At 40.7% G+C, this 18,756-nt stretch overlaps 1 protein-coding gene across 2 annotated transcripts in view; it reads left to right on the top strand.

Annotated features, from left to right (window-relative positions):
• The first annotated feature begins 2,360 nt into the window (after positions 1-2,360).
• Positions 2,361-18,756, top strand: part of MRPL4 (mitochondrial ribosomal protein L4) — a 38,987-nt gene continuing 22,591 nt past the window's right edge. The window contains exons 1-5 of one of the 2 annotated variants that reach the window (XM_069231801.1): positions 2,361-2,494; positions 4,870-4,951; positions 8,228-8,396; positions 9,146-9,197; positions 10,501-10,618. In XM_069231801.1, the coding sequence (XP_069087902.1) occupies positions 2,447-2,494; positions 4,870-4,951; positions 8,228-8,396; positions 9,146-9,197; positions 10,501-10,618 (469 nt within the window). In that variant the 5' untranslated portion in view covers positions 2,361-2,446. Of the gene's footprint in view, positions 2,495-4,866; positions 4,952-8,227; positions 8,397-9,145; positions 9,198-10,500; positions 10,619-18,756 lie in introns of both variants that reach the window. The other variant, XM_069231800.1, reaches the window with a different exon arrangement.

The raw sequence follows: 18,756 nt of genomic DNA, 5'->3' as shown, positions 1-18,756 counted from the left end.
CGATTTTAGGTCAATCTGCCCCCAAGGCCAAGGTCAAGATGCACAAGAAACCACTAGGCACCGGGGATTTTTTTTTTTTTGGCGCCAATGCCACGCAAGGGTCGCTCTGGGGGGGGGACAAATTATTTTAGGCCATTTCTGCCCCCCCTGGGGCCGGCTGAGCTAGAGGCCAAAATCCACAGGTAGGCACTGTTTTCTATGAAAAAATGTGATGTGTCCACGTTGAGTTTTGGGCCAATTCCTGTTGCGGGCGCTAGGCCTACTCACACAAGTGAGGTATAATTTTTATCGGGAGACTTGGGGGAACGCTGGGTGGAAGGAAATTTGTGGCTCCTCTCAGATTCCAGAACTTACTGTCACCGAAATGTGAGGAAAACGTGTTTTTTTAGCCAAATTTTGAGGTTTGCAAAGGATTCTGGGTAACAGAACCTGGTCAGAGCCCCACAAGTCACCCCATCATGGATTCCCCTAGGTCTCTAGTTTTCAAAAATGCACAGGTTTGGTAAGTTTTCCTAGGTGCCGGCTGAGCTAGAGGCCAAAACCTACAGGTAGGCACTTTGCAAAAAACACCTCTGTTTTCTTTCAAAAAATTGGATGTGTCCACGTTGTGTTTTGGGGCATTTCCTGTCACGGGTACTAGGCCTACCCACACAAGTGAGGGATCATTTTTATCGGGAGACTTGGGGGAACGCTGGGTGGAAGGAAATTTGTGGCTCCTCTCTGATTCCAGAACTTTCTGTCACCAAAATTAGAGGAAAATTTGTTTTTTTAGCCAAAGTTTGAGGTTTGCAAAGGATTCTGGGTAACAGAACCTGGTCGCGGGCGCTAGGCCTACCCACACAAGTGAGGTATCATTTTTATCGGGAGACTTGGAGGAACATAGATTAGCAAAACAAGTGTTATTGCCCCTTGTCTTTCTCTACATTTTTTCCTTCCAAATATAAGAGAGTGTGTAAAAAAGACATCTATTTGAGAAATGCCCTGTAATTCACATGCTAGTATGGTCACCCCGGAATTCAGAGATGTGCAAATAACCACTGCTCCTCAACACCTTATCTTGTGCCCATTTTGGAAATACAAAGGTTTTCTTAACAGCTATTTTTCACTCTTTATATTTCAGCAAATGAATTGCTGTATACCCGGTATAGAATGAAAACGCACTGCAGGATGCAGCTCATTTATTGGCTCTGGGTACCTAGGGTTCTTGATGAACCCCTATATATCCCCGCAACCAGAGGAGTCCAGCAGACGTAACGGTATATTGCTTTCGAAAATCTGACATTGCAGGAAAAAGTTACAGAGTAAAACGTAGAGAAGAATTGATGTTTTTGTTCACCTCAATTTCAATATTTTTCTTTTTCAGTTGTTATTTTCTGTAGGAAACCCTTGTACGATCTACACAAATGACCCCTTGCTGAATTCAGAATTTTGTCTACGTTTCAGAAATGTTTAGGTTTCTGGGATCCAGCATTGGTTTCACGCCCATTTCTGTCACTGACTGGAAGGAGGCTGAAAGCACAACATTTTTTAAAAATGGGGTATGTCCCAGTAAAATGCCAAATTTGTGTTGAAAAATTGGGTTTTCTGATTCAAGTCTGCCTGTTCCTGAAGGCTGGGAAGCTGGTGATTTTAGCACTGCAAACCCTTTGTTGATGCCATTTTCAGGGGAAAAAACACAGGCCTTATTCTGCAGCCACTTTTCCAATTTTATTTACAAAAACGAAATTTTCACTGTATTTTGGCTAATTTCTTGGCCTCCTTTAGGGGAACCCACAAAGTCTGGGTACCTCTAGAATCCCTAGGATGTTGGAAAAAAAGGACGCAAATTTGGCTTGGCTATCTTATGTGGACAAAACGTTATGAGGGACTAAGCGCGAACTGCCCCAAATAGCCAAAAAAAGGCTCGGCACAGGAGGGGGGAAAAGGCCTGGCAGCAAAGGGGTTAATATGGCTGCTGCACATTGTCCGGCGAACACACGCATTTTAAGCTCAAGTAAAGACAAGCTTACCCCCAGTTTCCCATTGGCTCGGCAGATAAATCTATTAGTGGCATTTCAAAAGATAGCAAAGGATTCGTTTCGAATAGCATATTTTACAATTAAAAAAACAAAATATACAAAAACAGGGATAGAGCTTTTGGCAGGCCTATTTTTATGTCGGTGAAAATAACAACTAAAACGATGAATATTGTTTGCTTAAAAATATAATCTTTGTGATGTATTTCATTTTGGCTCAGGAATCCTGTCTTTGTAGTGGTCGTTCGGAGAAACACTTGTTTCATTTGAAAGGGAACGAGCTATTTAAAGATGGCCGCTCCGTTTATCACCTTCCTGGTTTTTCGTCATCTAGCTTTGACTTCGTAGGTGACATCATATGGATGCGCGCGAAGGCTGCACTGAACATGGCAGAGGGAAGCTCGAGCTGACCTTCTGCATCCTAAAGGAGGATGATTGGGCTGAGAAGTCTGATTCGGAGCTGCAGGCAGGGAGGCCGGGTAAGGGACGTGTTGTGTATGGGAGTGGGAGGAGAAAAATACGATAGGGTGTGTCGAACCAGGGATTTTATATGTTCCTTACGACATCACCATTAGATGTAGTGCTCAAAACTAACATTGGTTATTTTCATGGACATCTGTTAAAGGTACCTGTGGTGGCAATTACCACGATTCAAACATCAGAGGAATAAAAGATGCACATCCTTTTAACAAAGCGCCTTTAAAGCGAACAACGCAAATTTAAAGGAAAAATAAAGGTTGAAACACATTTTATAGCTTGTGATATTTATCGTGTCAAATGTCAAGGCTAACACAAGTATGTTTACATTAAATGATTAGAAACGTACCTTCCTTCGGGTAGTTTATGTTTTAAGATGTGGAATTATTTGCCTTCCCCCAAATGTTTACATTTCAGGACTTTGAAATTAAATTAATGACATTCTGTAATGTGTTTCTGACCTGTCTGCTTCAGCAATCAAAACTGTATTAATTGGCGTTGGTTTTCTGGCTTTTGTGCAGAGTTTTAGAGGTGTTTCCTCAACCCATTTTGTGAACCAGCCATTGGCTTTATACCAATGTATGGGGTGATTCAATAATACACAAAATATACAGGTGTTTACACTACTGTATGTAGCTTATTTGAAGGCTGTGCTATTTTGTAAATATTTAAGCATTTTTGAGTTGTGCTTTCATTTTATTCTACTAGTAGATGCTTTTGGTGTGCTACCGAATTTCTCCGTCCCTCTACGACACTCTACTCTACTCCACGCCCCTGCACTCTGACACTCTAAGCACTCCAGGCAATGACACTCCACTTGCTGCCACTCCACTCTATGCTACTCTACTTTAGGCCACTCTGCCACCCCCCCCCCTCCAATCGACTCCTTTGTACACAATTCCCTGTATGCCACCCCACCCCACTTTACTGCACACTCTACATCCCTTGACTTTATGACACAACACTCCACTCTACAACAATCAACACAAGACTCCACTCTACAACATTGTGCCCCACTCTACAGACCGCCAATCTGCACCCCTATGCCCCTTCACCCTACACCTCTTCACTTATGTCACTAACCTTTAACCATGCCTAACAGCAGCCACATTGGTGTACAGCATGGCTAAAACACATTGGCAAAGCCAATAGCTCTTGCATGGGCGAGACCTCTTGGTTTTGAAAGGCTTGTTGAGAAGGATGTGAGCAGGCATACTCTTTCAAAACCATTTGCCCTATGACTGGGAAGAGAGAGCTGAGAGGGGGGTGCATACTTACAGCATTACCCTCTTCTAATAAATAAGGGAGAAGGAGAACACCATCTCCACAGATTTCCTTGTTCAGACGAGAGTTCCTGCCCTGTTCAATTTACATACATTATTTGTCCCTGACCGATATGGCTGGTACATTATCATGACAGGTTGCTACATCTGCTTTGTATTTTTTCACTATTTTTGCCTCTGGCCACGCTCTTGCTCCTTGATCCTCGGGTGACTGCACCTTACTTCCAGACTCTCCTGTCCCACTCTGCAGTGGTTGATGCTTTGTCTTGTCTCTTGACTGATTCTAGCTCGAGAGTTAGTCACTTATTCCTTTAGTGGTTGCCATCCACAACATGCCTGCTTGATGGAAGTTGTTTTTGTTAGCAATAGAATAATATACAGTGTTACATCCTCCCTTGGTGATCTTCCACTAGAGTTTGTCTTCTCAAACCTTTCTTCCCTTATGTTATAGCACTGATACTTGGTACTGTCTTTGTAGAGCTCCCTTGATGTTGCTTTTTTCCTCGTTCCCTTCCCTGTTTGAGGTCTTGCGTGCTCCGCTTCTGTGTAGAGGCAGACAGTGGTCCCATATCAGATGAGGGGCTCATTTTTGTTTCACATCTCGCAATGCCTGGGTTTTGCTCTGCCTGACCAGGACAATAGCTTCTGAATTAGTTTATCTGCTTTCTCTTTCTTTCTGTGTTTTATTTGGATCTCTCAACTATCCATGGTGGTGCTCGAAGTGCTCCAGAGCAGGTTGGACTCTGTCTTCTTGTTGTTGAAAGACTAGAATAAGATGTAGAGGCTTGACTTTAGTGTGGTATGGAAGGAGTAATCTTGGAAGTTGTAGTAGGGCCATGTTGATCTAAATATATTTTATCTGGAAAGTAGCAAGGAAGGCCACTGCCGGGGGAAAAAAGGCAGCCTCTAGTGCAATGCAGTGGCAGTCTTTTTCTGTATTTCCTACCCTGAAACTGTTGATACAATATACTGTTAAAAGTGCTGAAACACGATTCTTATAAAATGTGAGCAGATGAATAGAAAACATTTGTGAAGGCTTTGGATATGTTTGAAACACTCATTTATTTCTTAATGTTCCATTTTTCTTTAAGCAGCTGTTGTCATCCCTGTCTTCTGAAACGGCACTGCCATCCAACCTCAGTATACCTTCTGATGCTGTGGACCCCTCCTCCATTGGTAAGTGGCATTATCAATTAGGTAGTCCCAGGCACATTTATGTTTTGCTGTTTGATGATTGCTGGATCTTTATTCTTTGTGCTTCCAAACCTCATGCATTTTAGAGTGTTGAGGTGCCATGCCTGGTACAATTTATCATTACCTCACACAAATGTACATTAAGGGCAACAACTCTTATAGTCTGATTCAATGGGGCATAGCTGTATACTCTGATTCAGTGGGGCAGGCAGTGTCATTCTTGCATTTTCCTCAAGCCTTTGTTTTTTTTTTTGTCAGTGTAGCCTTCCATCTTTAGGTTTCGCCTGCATAGCCCCTGCACTCTGGTTTCAAAGTCTCTTGAATTCTAAAAGAAATCTTAAAATGGGCTTTCTCCTCCCTGGCCCATGCAGCTTCTTTCCGGATCACACCTAAGCGATTCCCTCCTCGTACACGTTCATTGTCCACCCCCCCTCCACTTTAAAAAGTAATTTTATTATTATTTGCTTAGCATTCCTCATTCCAGTACGTGGCTTGCCCATCCCTTCCACCACCTCACTCCTATCGCTGAATGTCTCTTCTCTGCTTCCTCACCCATACTTAAAAAAAAAAAAAAAAAGATTATTAGCCTTGCATTCTAGTTTATGGCTTGCCCGTCCCTCCCACCACCTTTCAGTGTTTTACACGTAATAATTCAGTGTTCCACTCATTTACAACCACTTCAGGACTCGCACACAAAGCTTTGGTCTCACTCATGCTCGTGCTAAAAACTATTTTCAAGGCATGGCATAGAGCCATGAAAAACAAATGATTTCCAGTTAATTGTGTGTATGTTTCTAATGATGACCACGTCACGAGGTAATTGCTGGAATAACATGATGAACTCACCTGTGAGTAATAGACGTATGTCATATGCTCCTTGTATGCATATGAAAAGCTGATGATGCGCAAAGGGGATGCAACATAAAACTGTTACCGTTCAAGACTTCTCTTGGCTTCAACTTTACACTGGCCGCATTTACATATACTTTTATTTCTATAGTGAGACACAGCCTGCTAAAAATATTTGTTCACAATCACACGATTGAACATGTATTAAAGCCGGGATCGAAAGCATGATGTCTGCTTTCCAAAAACTGTGCAATAGCCACCTGAGCATTTCCTCTGTTCCTTGCACAGGACAACAGAGAACCGTACTCTTAGCTGAAATAATATATAATGTTCAAAAGGTACAAACATTTGGAAAATTGTAAGTATTATAGATGAATTTCCCCTAGCGCTCATTCACTGTCCTCCTCCACCTGTAAATGCCCTTTTAATTTTATTAGCATTGCATTTCACATTCCAGTCCGTGTCTTTCCTATCCCTCTCAACATCTCACTCCCATTGGTGCTTGCCCGTCCATATTTTCTTTAATTAGTCTTGCACTCCACATTCTAGTTTGTGGCTAGCCCGTCCCTCCCACCACCTTTGTGTTCCACAAGCATCAGTTCAACGTTCCACTCATGTACAACCACCTCAAGGTCTCATGCACAAAGCTTCGGTCTCAAATACGCTTTTGCTAAAAGATATTTGTGAGGCATGGTAGAGTGCCATGAAACACGTTACCTAGTGTCAGATCTAATAATGGCCACATCACGAGGTAGTTGCTTGCATATCACGATGAACTTATATCCACAGACACTCTGGACCATGCTTTTAAACAAAGAGTTCCTTCTTCTCCAGTATGAATGATTATGAAGCTACAACGAGACCCCAAATTATTGGCGACTGCTGTGCAAAAAATATAAATGCGGAGGCATGCTCTCTTCATATAGCACACTAAAATGTAATTCGATAATCCCACACACTACAGGGAAATGCCTTAATGAAACACATTATCATACTAATAGTAATACTACTAATAATAGTATTATTAATAATAATTAATATAATAATAATAATAAGACTAATAATGTTAGCATTCGTATTACCACTTATAATAATATATTTAGAGTTAGGTTAGAAAGCAGCATAGACTGCAATACAAATAAAAAAAGAATAACAAAGCTAAAAGATGTTACATAGGTAAAACGTATTGGTTTTGCCAATGCTTGTTCAATTGAGCCGTTTGTGCCTATTCAAAAATAGAGATTTTTGTGAAAAACACTAGTATGCATCTGATTACTTCACTGAATTGGGGTATAAAAAGTTAATGTCCTTACTGAAAGTATACCTGTGTGAGATAATTACTGGTCTCAGAATATTAACATCACTCTGTTTTGTATTACATGCATACAGCATACTTTTTGAGAAGTGTGAAACAAGAGCTGCTTTTGAATGTGTGATTATTTGTGCATCAGGCTATCAAGAGGTTCCTTTCGTGGTATAGGATTTTTTGCTTATCTGATCTCCCTCTTGTATAAGGCCAGGCTTCGTGCTGCTGGGTTTTTAACGACCCTTCTACCTTCCTCTCCATGTTTTAGTGAACAAGCCCCATAGAATGCCTCCATTTTGCAGATTCATCCCTAGAGTTTTCTTCTCTAGGGATTCCTTTCTTCATAATATTTATTTCACATTTTTCTAAAGCTCATATCCTACCACCATGTGTGTCAGCATGTTGTAACGATGAACAACTATAATAGGGCCTGCTGGCCATCTGTTGAAAAATTAGTATCTTCATATGATATTGCTTGTGATCCTGGGAAATCCACTTTTATAACCCAGTCCTCACTGTCCTTTAGAACTTTGTGTTTGTCATAAAGCTGCAGTAGAGTCAGTGAGGCAAGACCACTTGTGAATAACAGTTGTGCTTAAGAGTAGGGGCGGACGATATATTCCACCCTGTTGGTGGAGTTTGCAGAGTTGTGGCTACTCCGCCAACCACAATATGGCGTAGTTTTATTTCCGACATGCGGCTTGCAGACAGTAAATTGGTAATCCCTTAGTGCGCTTTTTGGTTTCTAGGAGGGCACCTGGCGAAATTTCTACAACGTGGGAGGTTGGGACCGTTCGCAGTCGGAAAGCAGCAGCTCAGAAATTGTACTTGAACACCAGCAAAGTCAACCTCAGAAGCTTCACCCTATGGCGTGCTGTGGGGTGCCATTTGCTCTGATTTTTAAAGTGCCAGTGAGTTCTCACCGCTAAATTGCAGGGCGGCGTGCCTATTCCGTCTTTCGCAGAATTCAGCAGAATCTTGTGAGGTTTTTATGTGACTGCGAAACTCTGCAGTTAAGCTCCACGAGTTCCGCCCATGCCTTCTTAAAAGTTGTGACGAAAACCTACAATGTGATTAGAACTAATGTACTTTTTTATCTTTAGTGAAACCATCTCAGGCTGGCTCAAGCCTTCCAGTCATCAGGAAATGCAGCATAAATGTTCCTTCTCACCTAAAGCCCGGGCAGGCCTGGTTGGAGTCCTTGAGGAACTATGAGGATGAACGCTTAGGCCTAGTTGATCTCCACCCAGATGTCTTTACTGTCATGCCCAGGTAAGTCTATAGGTTTTGTAGAGAGGAATGAAGAAACAATAGAGGCTTAGAAGGGCCACAATACAACTTTCATTCAACAGATTAGATTCTTAATATACTCAGAATTGCAGCCCAAAGCAGCTGCAGAAGGCTGAGGAAGTTCAAGCATTGCATCCACACATAAATATTCAACAAGACTTGGTACTAAAGTAATCTGGGACCGTGCAAGAGAACTGGGGCACTGGGTAGGGGCCTAGCTGTCATGGAATATGAGCGGGTGGACGATGTAAGACACATTACCATTAAATACTAAAGACGCTAATTTAAAAATGTGGGTTCAGAAACTTCAAGCCCGCAAAATACAAATGTAATAGCCAGTCGATAGAACCTTAATGTCAATAAATAGCCAGTATAAGACAAATGCAAAAAAAAGAGCTCTTAGAACACAGACGTAAGAAGAAAGCCCTTCGGTATTCAACTTAAAGATTTTTCAGAGCATATGATCTTTGCATTGGCCTCTTGGGCATATAATGACGCTCTTTACGTTTCTCTAATGTTCTGTAAGCAACCTATACCTGGCCCCGCTGAATCTTTGTGGTCAGGATTTATGACTACCATAAACAGTAAAACCCTATGACACTAGGCTCTTGCTGGACAGGTTATTGCTCTAAATATTGTTATTGCCATAGAAATATGATCAAATCGAAAATAGATATTTATATGTAATCTTTCTCTGATGTTCTTTAATGTCATCTTTTGCCCTTTTTCAGGATTGATGTTCTTCATCAAGTGGCAGTGTGGCAGAGGAACTTTAAGCGAATAGTAAGTTGTGTTGATTCAGTAGAATTGAGGCTGTGGGATGGTGAGCATTTCTCCGGTTTCTTCACGCAGTACTCACCCTGAAGAGGTATAATCTAAGCCGGCAGCAGTTTAAGTTTGATTATTTATAATATCCACAGACAGGAAGCATGACCCTTCCAATTCTAGACTTCTCACAGTTTATCATTCACTATAGGACTTGTGTGCATTCTAGAGCTGGGACAGAACACCTCAGTGCATGGGCCGTTTGTGTTGCACAAACTGTCCATCCTGATACTGTTGGAACCGTCTTGCACCTGTTGGATGAACTGCGCTTAAACCTCCTGATGATAGAACAGCCCCCACCCTGCTGATCTAAAAACAGCCCACACCCTGTAAATTTAAGAAAACCCTTTAAATGTCCAGTGTACGAACTGTACCATTCGATGCCCATGGAAGAATTGCCCCACATGCCGCCGACTGAAGAACTTCTCCACACCCCTTTAAATCTCAAGAAGCCTATGGGTGTGTTACTCCAGAGTCATAGTTTCTTACCCTAGTGCCAAAGAAGGGACCCTCCCAGGAGCAGAGCTCGGGAATCCTTCCCCTGAGGGGATTTATTCCAGTTCTTGCCTTCAACCCAACCCAAGAGTTAGTCTCTTCTCTGTGCTGGAGTTTCGTATTTCCTTCCCTGACCAAGGGTTTAGCCCCTCTCCTCAGCTGGGTTCGTTGTCTTTTATTTGCTCTGGCTTATGTTAGCCCCCACTGTGTCATGTTCTCCGAACCACTCCACCAAGTTCTTAAGCCCCTCCGTGGATCCTGATCAGCCAACATCCCCTTAACATTATTTCTCTTTTTTGTGCCGTGTTAATCCTATCTGAGTTAGCTCCATCCATGACAGAGAACTTTTTAACCACCCCTAGAGCTGAATTGTCTTAGCGTTTCTGATGTCATAGCCAAACTCCGAGATGTGTGAGTTAAGGGAGTGGAGCAACGTACGGAAGTTTATCTGGGATTGACCCACAGTTTTCAAAATGGAAATTATAGCTGTTTTGACTGAACAAAAGTCATAGACAACTTACACATATATACAACAAAATGGCAGCCACCAACCAAAATAATTTATATACTTCTGCAAGCGTTTTCGCTCCTTCTCCCTTGATAACGAGCATTGCTGTATGATGTGAGATTGATCGTACGCACAGGGCGACTGATAGTAGCAGGGATTTCAACCTCATCCGCAATGGCATCTAACCAATTTGTGATGAATTACGTTTTGTTCACGATTTTTGCAGCAGTCACCCAGAAACAGCTTTCTGTTTTCTAGAGCCACGCGAAGACGAAGACGAGAGCTGAGGTGCGAGGTGGGGGAAGGAAACCTTGGCAACAAAAGGGCAGCGGTCGTGCTCGTCAGGGCAGCATTCGTTCTCCGCTCTGGAGAGGCGGTAAGCAGGCGCGATCTATGTGAGTTAGTGTTATAGCACAGCGCACTTCTGGGAGAAAGTGGGTTTTGGATCTTGTGCACCGAATACTGAAACCATAGTGGGGAATCCAAACACTGTCCTTCCTTCTGTAGCTGTCTGTTCATGAGGTATAACAGGTAGTTTGAAAACAATGCTCTTTCTGTCCTTCGCCTCCCTGAGCAGATTACCAACAGGTAACTCCAAAGGAGAGCAGCCATGTAATATCGGTCTTTTAAGGGTCCCATTTCGAGCAAATATACAATCTCAAAGGATCTACTTAAATGTTGTGTTTGATGAATTGGACAATTGTGAGAGGAATTAAAGAAAGCTAAAATATCTAAGCAGTGTTAAGAGGTTAACCGTGAATTCAGTCTCTTTCCAGGGGGCCTCGCAGCCTCCATGTTCATGGGCCCAGAATGTGCCCATTTCTGTTCTGCTCCATTGCCTTTGTTAGACAGACTGATGGAGTGCTGACTCCTGGTTTGCCTAGGCAGAGTAGCTGTGTCATTCTTTGAAAGTTGTTTAATCACTATATAATACACGGACAAGAAATGTATAGTTGCTGTGCCTTTTAGCTTTGACCTCTGGTTCACATATGTTGTCAAAACATTTTTTACTGAATTTACTTGAATATATTGACATCCTCCAAAAGTGACACATCTTTATCGGAATTCTGTCTTTCTGACAAATTCCCAAAATGAAGATTGCCAGCCCAACTAAACTTCGCTTTGGAGAAAGGTCCTCGTATTTTAAATATTGTCTACATTTTATTCTAAATACATTTTTTCCTTTCATTATACGTTCAGTCATGTAGCACATCACACAAGCAGAATTTCTTTTCGCGTTCAATTGGCTGTTTCTTGTATTATCAAACCCGTTGATACTAATTTATGATCCTTGCAGATTTTGATACTTGGATCAGTCCTACTAGGTTACAGGCAGATCTTTGCAGCCCACTGATTAATTTACAGCTATCCTTGTTTCAATAACGTTTCTTTCCCCTTATTGACAATATATGTAATCTGCCATTAATGTTAACTTGAATTTATGCTTGTGGATGTAATAAAACTAATCTGGGCCACCCTGTATCTCCACTGACCCCTTATTAAGTAATGCTCTATCATTTGTAGAGCGCACAACCATGACTGGCGTGTCACCATAGTTCTCATACTGCCTAGAAAGAATACAGATAGACCTGTATGTTTGTTGTGGTTGTATGTCATTTTAAGGAAGAACTGCCTGACATGTCGCTGCCCATAAGAGTGCCAGCCCTATAGATGTATGCCACTAGGAATAAGGAGTATTTCCATGGGGCATTTAGTGTACATAACTGACCAGTTGTTTTCAGTGGCTGGGCTAGCCATTTGATTCTGTTGGAGGTTTGTCAATGTGCAAGGTATTGTATTTTTTTTTTTTTTTAGGGACTTGGGATGATTTTCACCCATATCAGTTACTGTGCAGTTGCTAGCTCATAATATTTGAACATTTGCACATACCTGAACCACAGTCATTCGATAGAAGTTTGAAACCGACACACAGTTTTATTGCTCAACTACTGAATGAGTGGCCATTGATACTTACTAAAAAGGCAGCAAGAGAGCGGTTCAAAACAAAATAGCATAATGGAAAGCTTTGACGTAGACCTCAGAGGTAGCTGCATCAGGACAACTACATGGGTGGAGAAAACTTTAACGATAAACTCTGAAACTAGAAGCTAGTATGCAGATGCTGGAGAGGGTCTTAGTAGATGATCCTGACAGAAGATAGGCTGTGCTCACCTGCATTTGTTTGGAGTGTACAGCGTCTAACAACCGCATGCAAACATTTTGCACAGGTTGCAGCACCTACATTTTCATTAGGGCACAACCACAGAACAACATGAGGATGACCAATCGGACTAGCACTCAGTGTGACTTGAAGCCCACATGGCTTAAGTTTGCCACTGACAGCTGTGAGGGAAGGGATGGGGAACTTCATCATGTGCAGATAAGCCAGGTATTTTCTAGCTGTAATACTACGTTATGTATAGGGCTCCTGGTTTTATGGTATTTATTGTTTTCCATTTCCGTCTGCATTTCTCCATATTTATTTTTTTGCAAAACTTTGTCAGTGTTTATTCGTATTTATTTTGAGTTCTGTAAAAAGAGTGAAGTAGAAACTAGTAAATCTGCACTCTTAATTAACCAATACATTTGCACTCCTACTTGAATGCCTGATAGGTTTCAATGATAAGAATAAACTTAGTTGATAAGTCAGTACACTCCTATGACAACATGCATTTTTCAGTAGCAATCGTATGCACATCTACAACTGCTCAAGCGTGATTAGGAAACTTTCTCTCTTCTAAGTCCTTTACAGTCAATCTGCGCCATACTTAGCCTCTGATTGCTTTTGACTGATTCTAAGTGTTTTCAATCTAATTTCCGTTTTTATCCGTATTCAAAAATACATACAGACCAGAAAATAGGTGCTTTCTGTCTGTATTTATCTGTAAAAATGGCAAACCGCGAGCCTTAATTTGACTCTCATGACGAGTGCCTCTCGCTCTTCATGAATAGTGGCAAACTCCCTTCTCTGACCGGTGAGCAAAGGATGGACCTGGAAACCTCCGCTATTATGTTGATGGCTAGGAATAAAAACCCCTTGCTCAGGTGGCTTCCCGGCCAAATTTTATATATATATATATCTCCTCCTGCAGCGCGCATTTTCAGCTGGTGCACATGGAAGGGACGGACCTTCCCTTATTTATTTTCCCAAAACAATTGTAATTCCGTGGCACTCCAGGAGAGTTTTTCCTTTTATGTAGATAATGTACAACACCAAAACCACCACCAATGCGTTTCAACCAACAGGTCATGCTCACAGTTTGTGAGTGCATTTTCTGTGTCTCACTTTTATACTTTTTCAAACACAACTATGGCAATGCCTAATGGGAAGCGTAGTAAAACAATATTAAAAACAATTAGATCTTTTCGTGCATATTGTATATGGAAACAAAGCTTATTTTTCTTGTTTAACAGTGGTGCAGAAAGTTTGTTAATGGTATATATGAAGTATCATTATTTTTATTTTGATAACTGATCATTATATAGATTTCTTCATTAATATCCGTTCTACTCCTATATATCTGAGCTAACACATTTCATAAAAATACTAATTGTTTTACAGGTTTGTTTCTTCATGTTATATCCATCATGATAGTAGGGGCACTATCCTTGTGATTTGACTCTTATTTTGCCAATATTATCTCTATATAAAGAATCACATTGTCTTAAATCATATTTTATCTGTACTTCTAGATTTCATCCTTATATATTCCTTATCCTCTTTTAATCAATTATTTGACTGACATTCTAATATTTTCTATATATGTTCTTACTGTCACTATTTACTCCACATATACTACATTTATAATACTTTTTCTTTTTTCCCAGCACTATACTGTCAGTAGTACAATTGTCTTCATTGACTTGCTTATAATGAGCAGATTTTTCTTTTCATAAATGGCTATAAAGTTCTTCGTCCCCATTTTAAGCCCTTTGGGGTCTTAGTCCATAATTTTATAATCAAACGTGATTCCAAGCGTCTTAATTTTAATTCTCGGTCTCCTCCTCTTTCATCTTTGTCAATGCTCGCAATGCCAAAGAAGCTCATGTTTTTCCAGTCCTTTTCTACCTCACAAAAGCAGGGGTCCCCCAAGGATCAATCATCTCGCCTTTGCTTTTCAACATCTACATGATATCATTACCAGAAATGATCAATGATTTTCATCTCATATGCTACAACTATGCAGATGATGCACAAATACTAGTTAAATTAGAATTCCCTAAAACATTAAAAACTCACAAATCTTCAGTTGCCTCAGAGCCGTTAATCAGTGGATGACGTGGAGCCATCTCAAACTAAACACCTCCAAAACAGAAATACTCATATGTGGTGACTGGAAAAGTTATGACCCTCTATGCGTCTGGCCTGACGATCTCAGACCCCCTCCTCAATTATCCAAGGAAGTTAAAAACCTTGGAATCACCATGGATTCCAAGTTAACTATGAATGCCCAAGTGGACAAATTAGAACGAACAAGCTTCATCACCTTGAAGAATCTACGACGCATCTTTCCCCATCTCGGATTTCCACACAAGGTGCAAACTACTATTTCAATTGTACTATCCAAACTGGATTATGCCAATGGCCTCTACCATGGATCATCTCTATCTATTATGAAAAAACTACAACTTATCCAGAACTCCGCAGTCAGGCTACTATTACATGTAAAGCCGCAAGCCCACATCTCCCCTGCCTTGAGGCTACCCGTTGCCAGAAGGTGCACTTTCAAGCTGCTTTGTATCACCCACAAAGCTATACATGGAACAGGACCGCTTTTTATCAGAAACAAAATAACCAAATACATCCAACAAAGAAACCTCCGCTCAAGATTGGCACCCCGCCTTAGAACACCACCATACAAGAAAAAGCCTATAGGTGGTACATCCTTCTCAGTTCAAGCAGCCAAACTATGGAATTCATTACCCCCAACTATAAGAGCCAAAGATAACTTTCTTGTCTTCAGAAAACTACTCAAGAGTTGGCTCTTTCCTTCATAACCACCATATTCATACAACTATGGACTGCATATGCCTATGTTGATAAATATTTTTTCTGATTATGTGTATATTTCTAGTTATGTATAGTTCTTTAGAAAATATGTATTGCTACTATGTCATAACAATAAAATACACACACACTCTTTAAACCTGTTTGACTAAGTATATTTACCCATGGTTCTAATGATGTATTGTATGTACGTGTGTGTGTGTGTGTGTATGTATGTGTATATATATATATATATATATATATATATATATATATGTGTATGTATGTACATGTTGTTTCTGTGCTTTGCATGTTGGTGGGTCATTGCATGGCTCCTGGGTGGGTTGTTATATACTAGATATCTATGAATCCCTGCTCTCATCTTATCACACTTATCTACCCACCATCATATGTCATGTCTCTATCAATCTATCCTCCATCCCCACTCTGACTCATCCCAAATCAATTTTACTACTTTCATCTCCTAAATAACTCTGCCTAAGCTCTTCCGTCCGCTTCCACATCTAACTCACAAAACCTCACTCTACTACCATGACCTCCCAAACAACCCTACTAAATTCGCCCTCATTTATCTCACCCTGCTACTATGATCTCCCTAACCCTTCCACAGAATCTTCCCTCCTCCATCCGCCTTTACCCCTGGGATGAGTAAATGAGGGATATACTCCCAAATAACACTTCTGGATTTCTTTCCTCCTCCACCCCTCCATTACTCCTGTCAATCTATCTAATAAACTCTCATATCCATGGCTCAAATGATCTCATAATAATACTAAAACTGTACTCATATTTCCCGATACTAATCCATCACTAATTCTTGTTGGTTTCTGGACTAACGTGCTACTCGCCGAAAAGCGCTTCGACGCCTCATCTGGGGTAGTAAATGCTATATAAATACTATTACAATACAATACATTGTGTTGATAAGTGTTTTGACATGGCATAGTTTGAGTCTTTGTTCTGTACAGCTCTGATATGCTCCAAAATTAGTTTCTTTAGGGGACATATTGTACTTCCCGCATATCCTATCCACAAAAGCATTCAATTATATAAACTACATAAGAGGTATTACATGTAATCCTTTTATTGATCATCCTTTTATTTCCTTCAGAGTCTTTATATTCTTTTGTGTTGATCCCTATACGACATGCTTTGCATTTTCCACAGCATATGAAGCCATTGCCTTGAGTCTTTAGCCAATTCAATGGTTTATTAATTTGAAAGTGACTCCTTATCAGAAGATCTTGTAATGACTGTACCTTTTTATATGTGATTGTTGGCCTAACTCCAAGTAGTTTACCAACTTCTGGATCTTTCTTTGTAATATCCCAATATTTGTTGAGAATCCACCAGATTTTATATCTCTATATTTGTATTTCCTCTGGATGAATCTCTGTTTAGTTTCAGCAAATTTTACTTCCATTTCCTGTTCCGTGGAGCAATTCCGTTTCATTCTAATAAACTCCCCTCAAGGGATACTCTTCTTTAACGAGTTAGGGTGAAAGCTTTCTCCATGCAAGATACTATTCGTTGCAGTTGTTTTTTTTATATAATGTTGTCTCAATCTGGTTATTTTCTATATATTACAATACATCCAAAAATTTAACCTTATTAGTACTTGTATTGTATGTGAATTGTAATCCAATCTCATTATCATTCAACTTATCAACATATCTCCAACACTCTATTTCTGTTCCATTCAAAACAATGAATAGGTCATCTATATATCTTAACCAATTAATTGCCTTCTTTGCATATTTCTCATTTTCTCTTCCCCCCCCCCCCCAAAGCTATGCGTCTTTCCCATCAACCCATGGTAAGGTTGCCGTAGCTCGATGAAAAGGAAACCCCCATCGCTGTCCCGCATATCTGTGCATATATTTGATGGCTGAAGAGAAAATATTATTATTTAAACACAATTCAATCATCTTCAGTAACATCTGTGAGTGTTTCAGATCCTTCATATACCTCTGTTGCAGGAAATATTGTCCCACTGTTAGACCCAGCTCATGACTTTTATAGATGTGTGTGTATGTATATGTATGTGTGTGTGTATGTATATATATATATATATATATCACACACACGCAGAACACTAAGGGCAGTCGCCACTAGGTAGTTATAGTTAGGTCTGCTGTTCCACAGGAAGAGCGTTTTTTTGTGTGTGTGTGTGTGTGTGTGTGTGTGTGTATGTATGTGTATATATATATATATATATATATATATATATATATATATACACACACACACACACAGGACAATTGATGATCTATTGGACTTTAAATTACTAGAGATGTATAAATCTGCTCATACTACAGGGGGACTGCACCCAAAAGCACGAGAAGCAATGGTGGCTGTAGGCCCGGACCCTGACTGGCACACTCTGGAACTGTCATTGTAAAGACCTCTTTTGATGTTAAGTATGGATTGGAAGAATTTGAGTAAGGACTTAGTAAATAGTGTATTGCCTGTATTCCAAACACCACTGCATCCTGACTCAAAAGGGTTGTGTCCAGGAAGGAGTATCTTGCCCAATTTGAGTCGATTGAAACACTGAATAATAACCTTGCTGGACATGGAAAAAGCATTGGACAAGATTAGGTGGGAGTATTAGTGTCAAGTGATGCAGCATATGGATTTTGGCCCACAGCATACTTATTCTGGCCCAGAATTCATGAGGTGGATCCAGTTATTATATGCAGATTTAACTCCAAGGGTCAGGAGGGGCAAAGTGATTCCGAGCCAATGGCAGGTGGGCAGGGGCATCTGCAGGCCTGTCCGTTGTTACCAGTACTATTTGCATTTGCAGTGGAACCCCTGACTTTCCAGGTGCAAATGAGGGCCACACACTGCCGCCTTGGAACATTGACACTGACTGTAGCTATCATGATTGGTCCCGATGTTACTATATTTCTTTGTAAATACCCCACTAGTTGTACCAGCCAAATATTGTTTTAGAGACCTAGGATCACTCCTGGTGGGATTAATATGTAAGGCTGGCAGCTATAATATGACTCTGGAAAAGGTACAAAAATCTTGAATTGAAAGAAGGCTGGGAGTTCCTGATTTCGACTTACTCTGTGTCTCTGTATAATTACAGTGGGTAGCAGCCTGGTTTGCTGCTGGAGGAATTGAGGAAGTGCATTATTTGCAAACTGAAATCACTCCATTAACCCTAGCAGTGTTAGCGTGAAAAATACACTGCAAATAGCTGCTGGAAACAGTTTGAAGATAACTTAAATGCAATGGCATACTCACCAGAGCTCCCAGTGTGGTGTTATCCTGGAATCTGCTCGTGTGCAGCTGGTGGAGAATCTGTGTGTCTACACGATGGCACCTTTCAGGAGGCAGAGAAAAGGTTTGGGATCTGGCCAGGCCAGTTTTTGGCATTGGGAGTGTGGTTGAGACAACTTCTGCAACATGGAATCAATGTTTAAATGAACATGCAGATAATTTGACACAGGGACTTGGTCGTTGCATAGACATCCTAGTAACTGCTAGAAATT

Source organism: Pleurodeles waltl, chromosome 4_2 (assembly GCF_031143425.1).
Source record: "Pleurodeles waltl isolate 20211129_DDA chromosome 4_2, aPleWal1.hap1.20221129, whole genome shotgun sequence".
Lineage (NCBI taxonomy): Eukaryota > Metazoa > Chordata > Amphibia > Caudata > Salamandridae > Pleurodeles > Pleurodeles waltl.
Note: the sequence above shows the minus strand (reverse complement) of the source record. Positions and strands in the feature narration are given on the sequence as shown.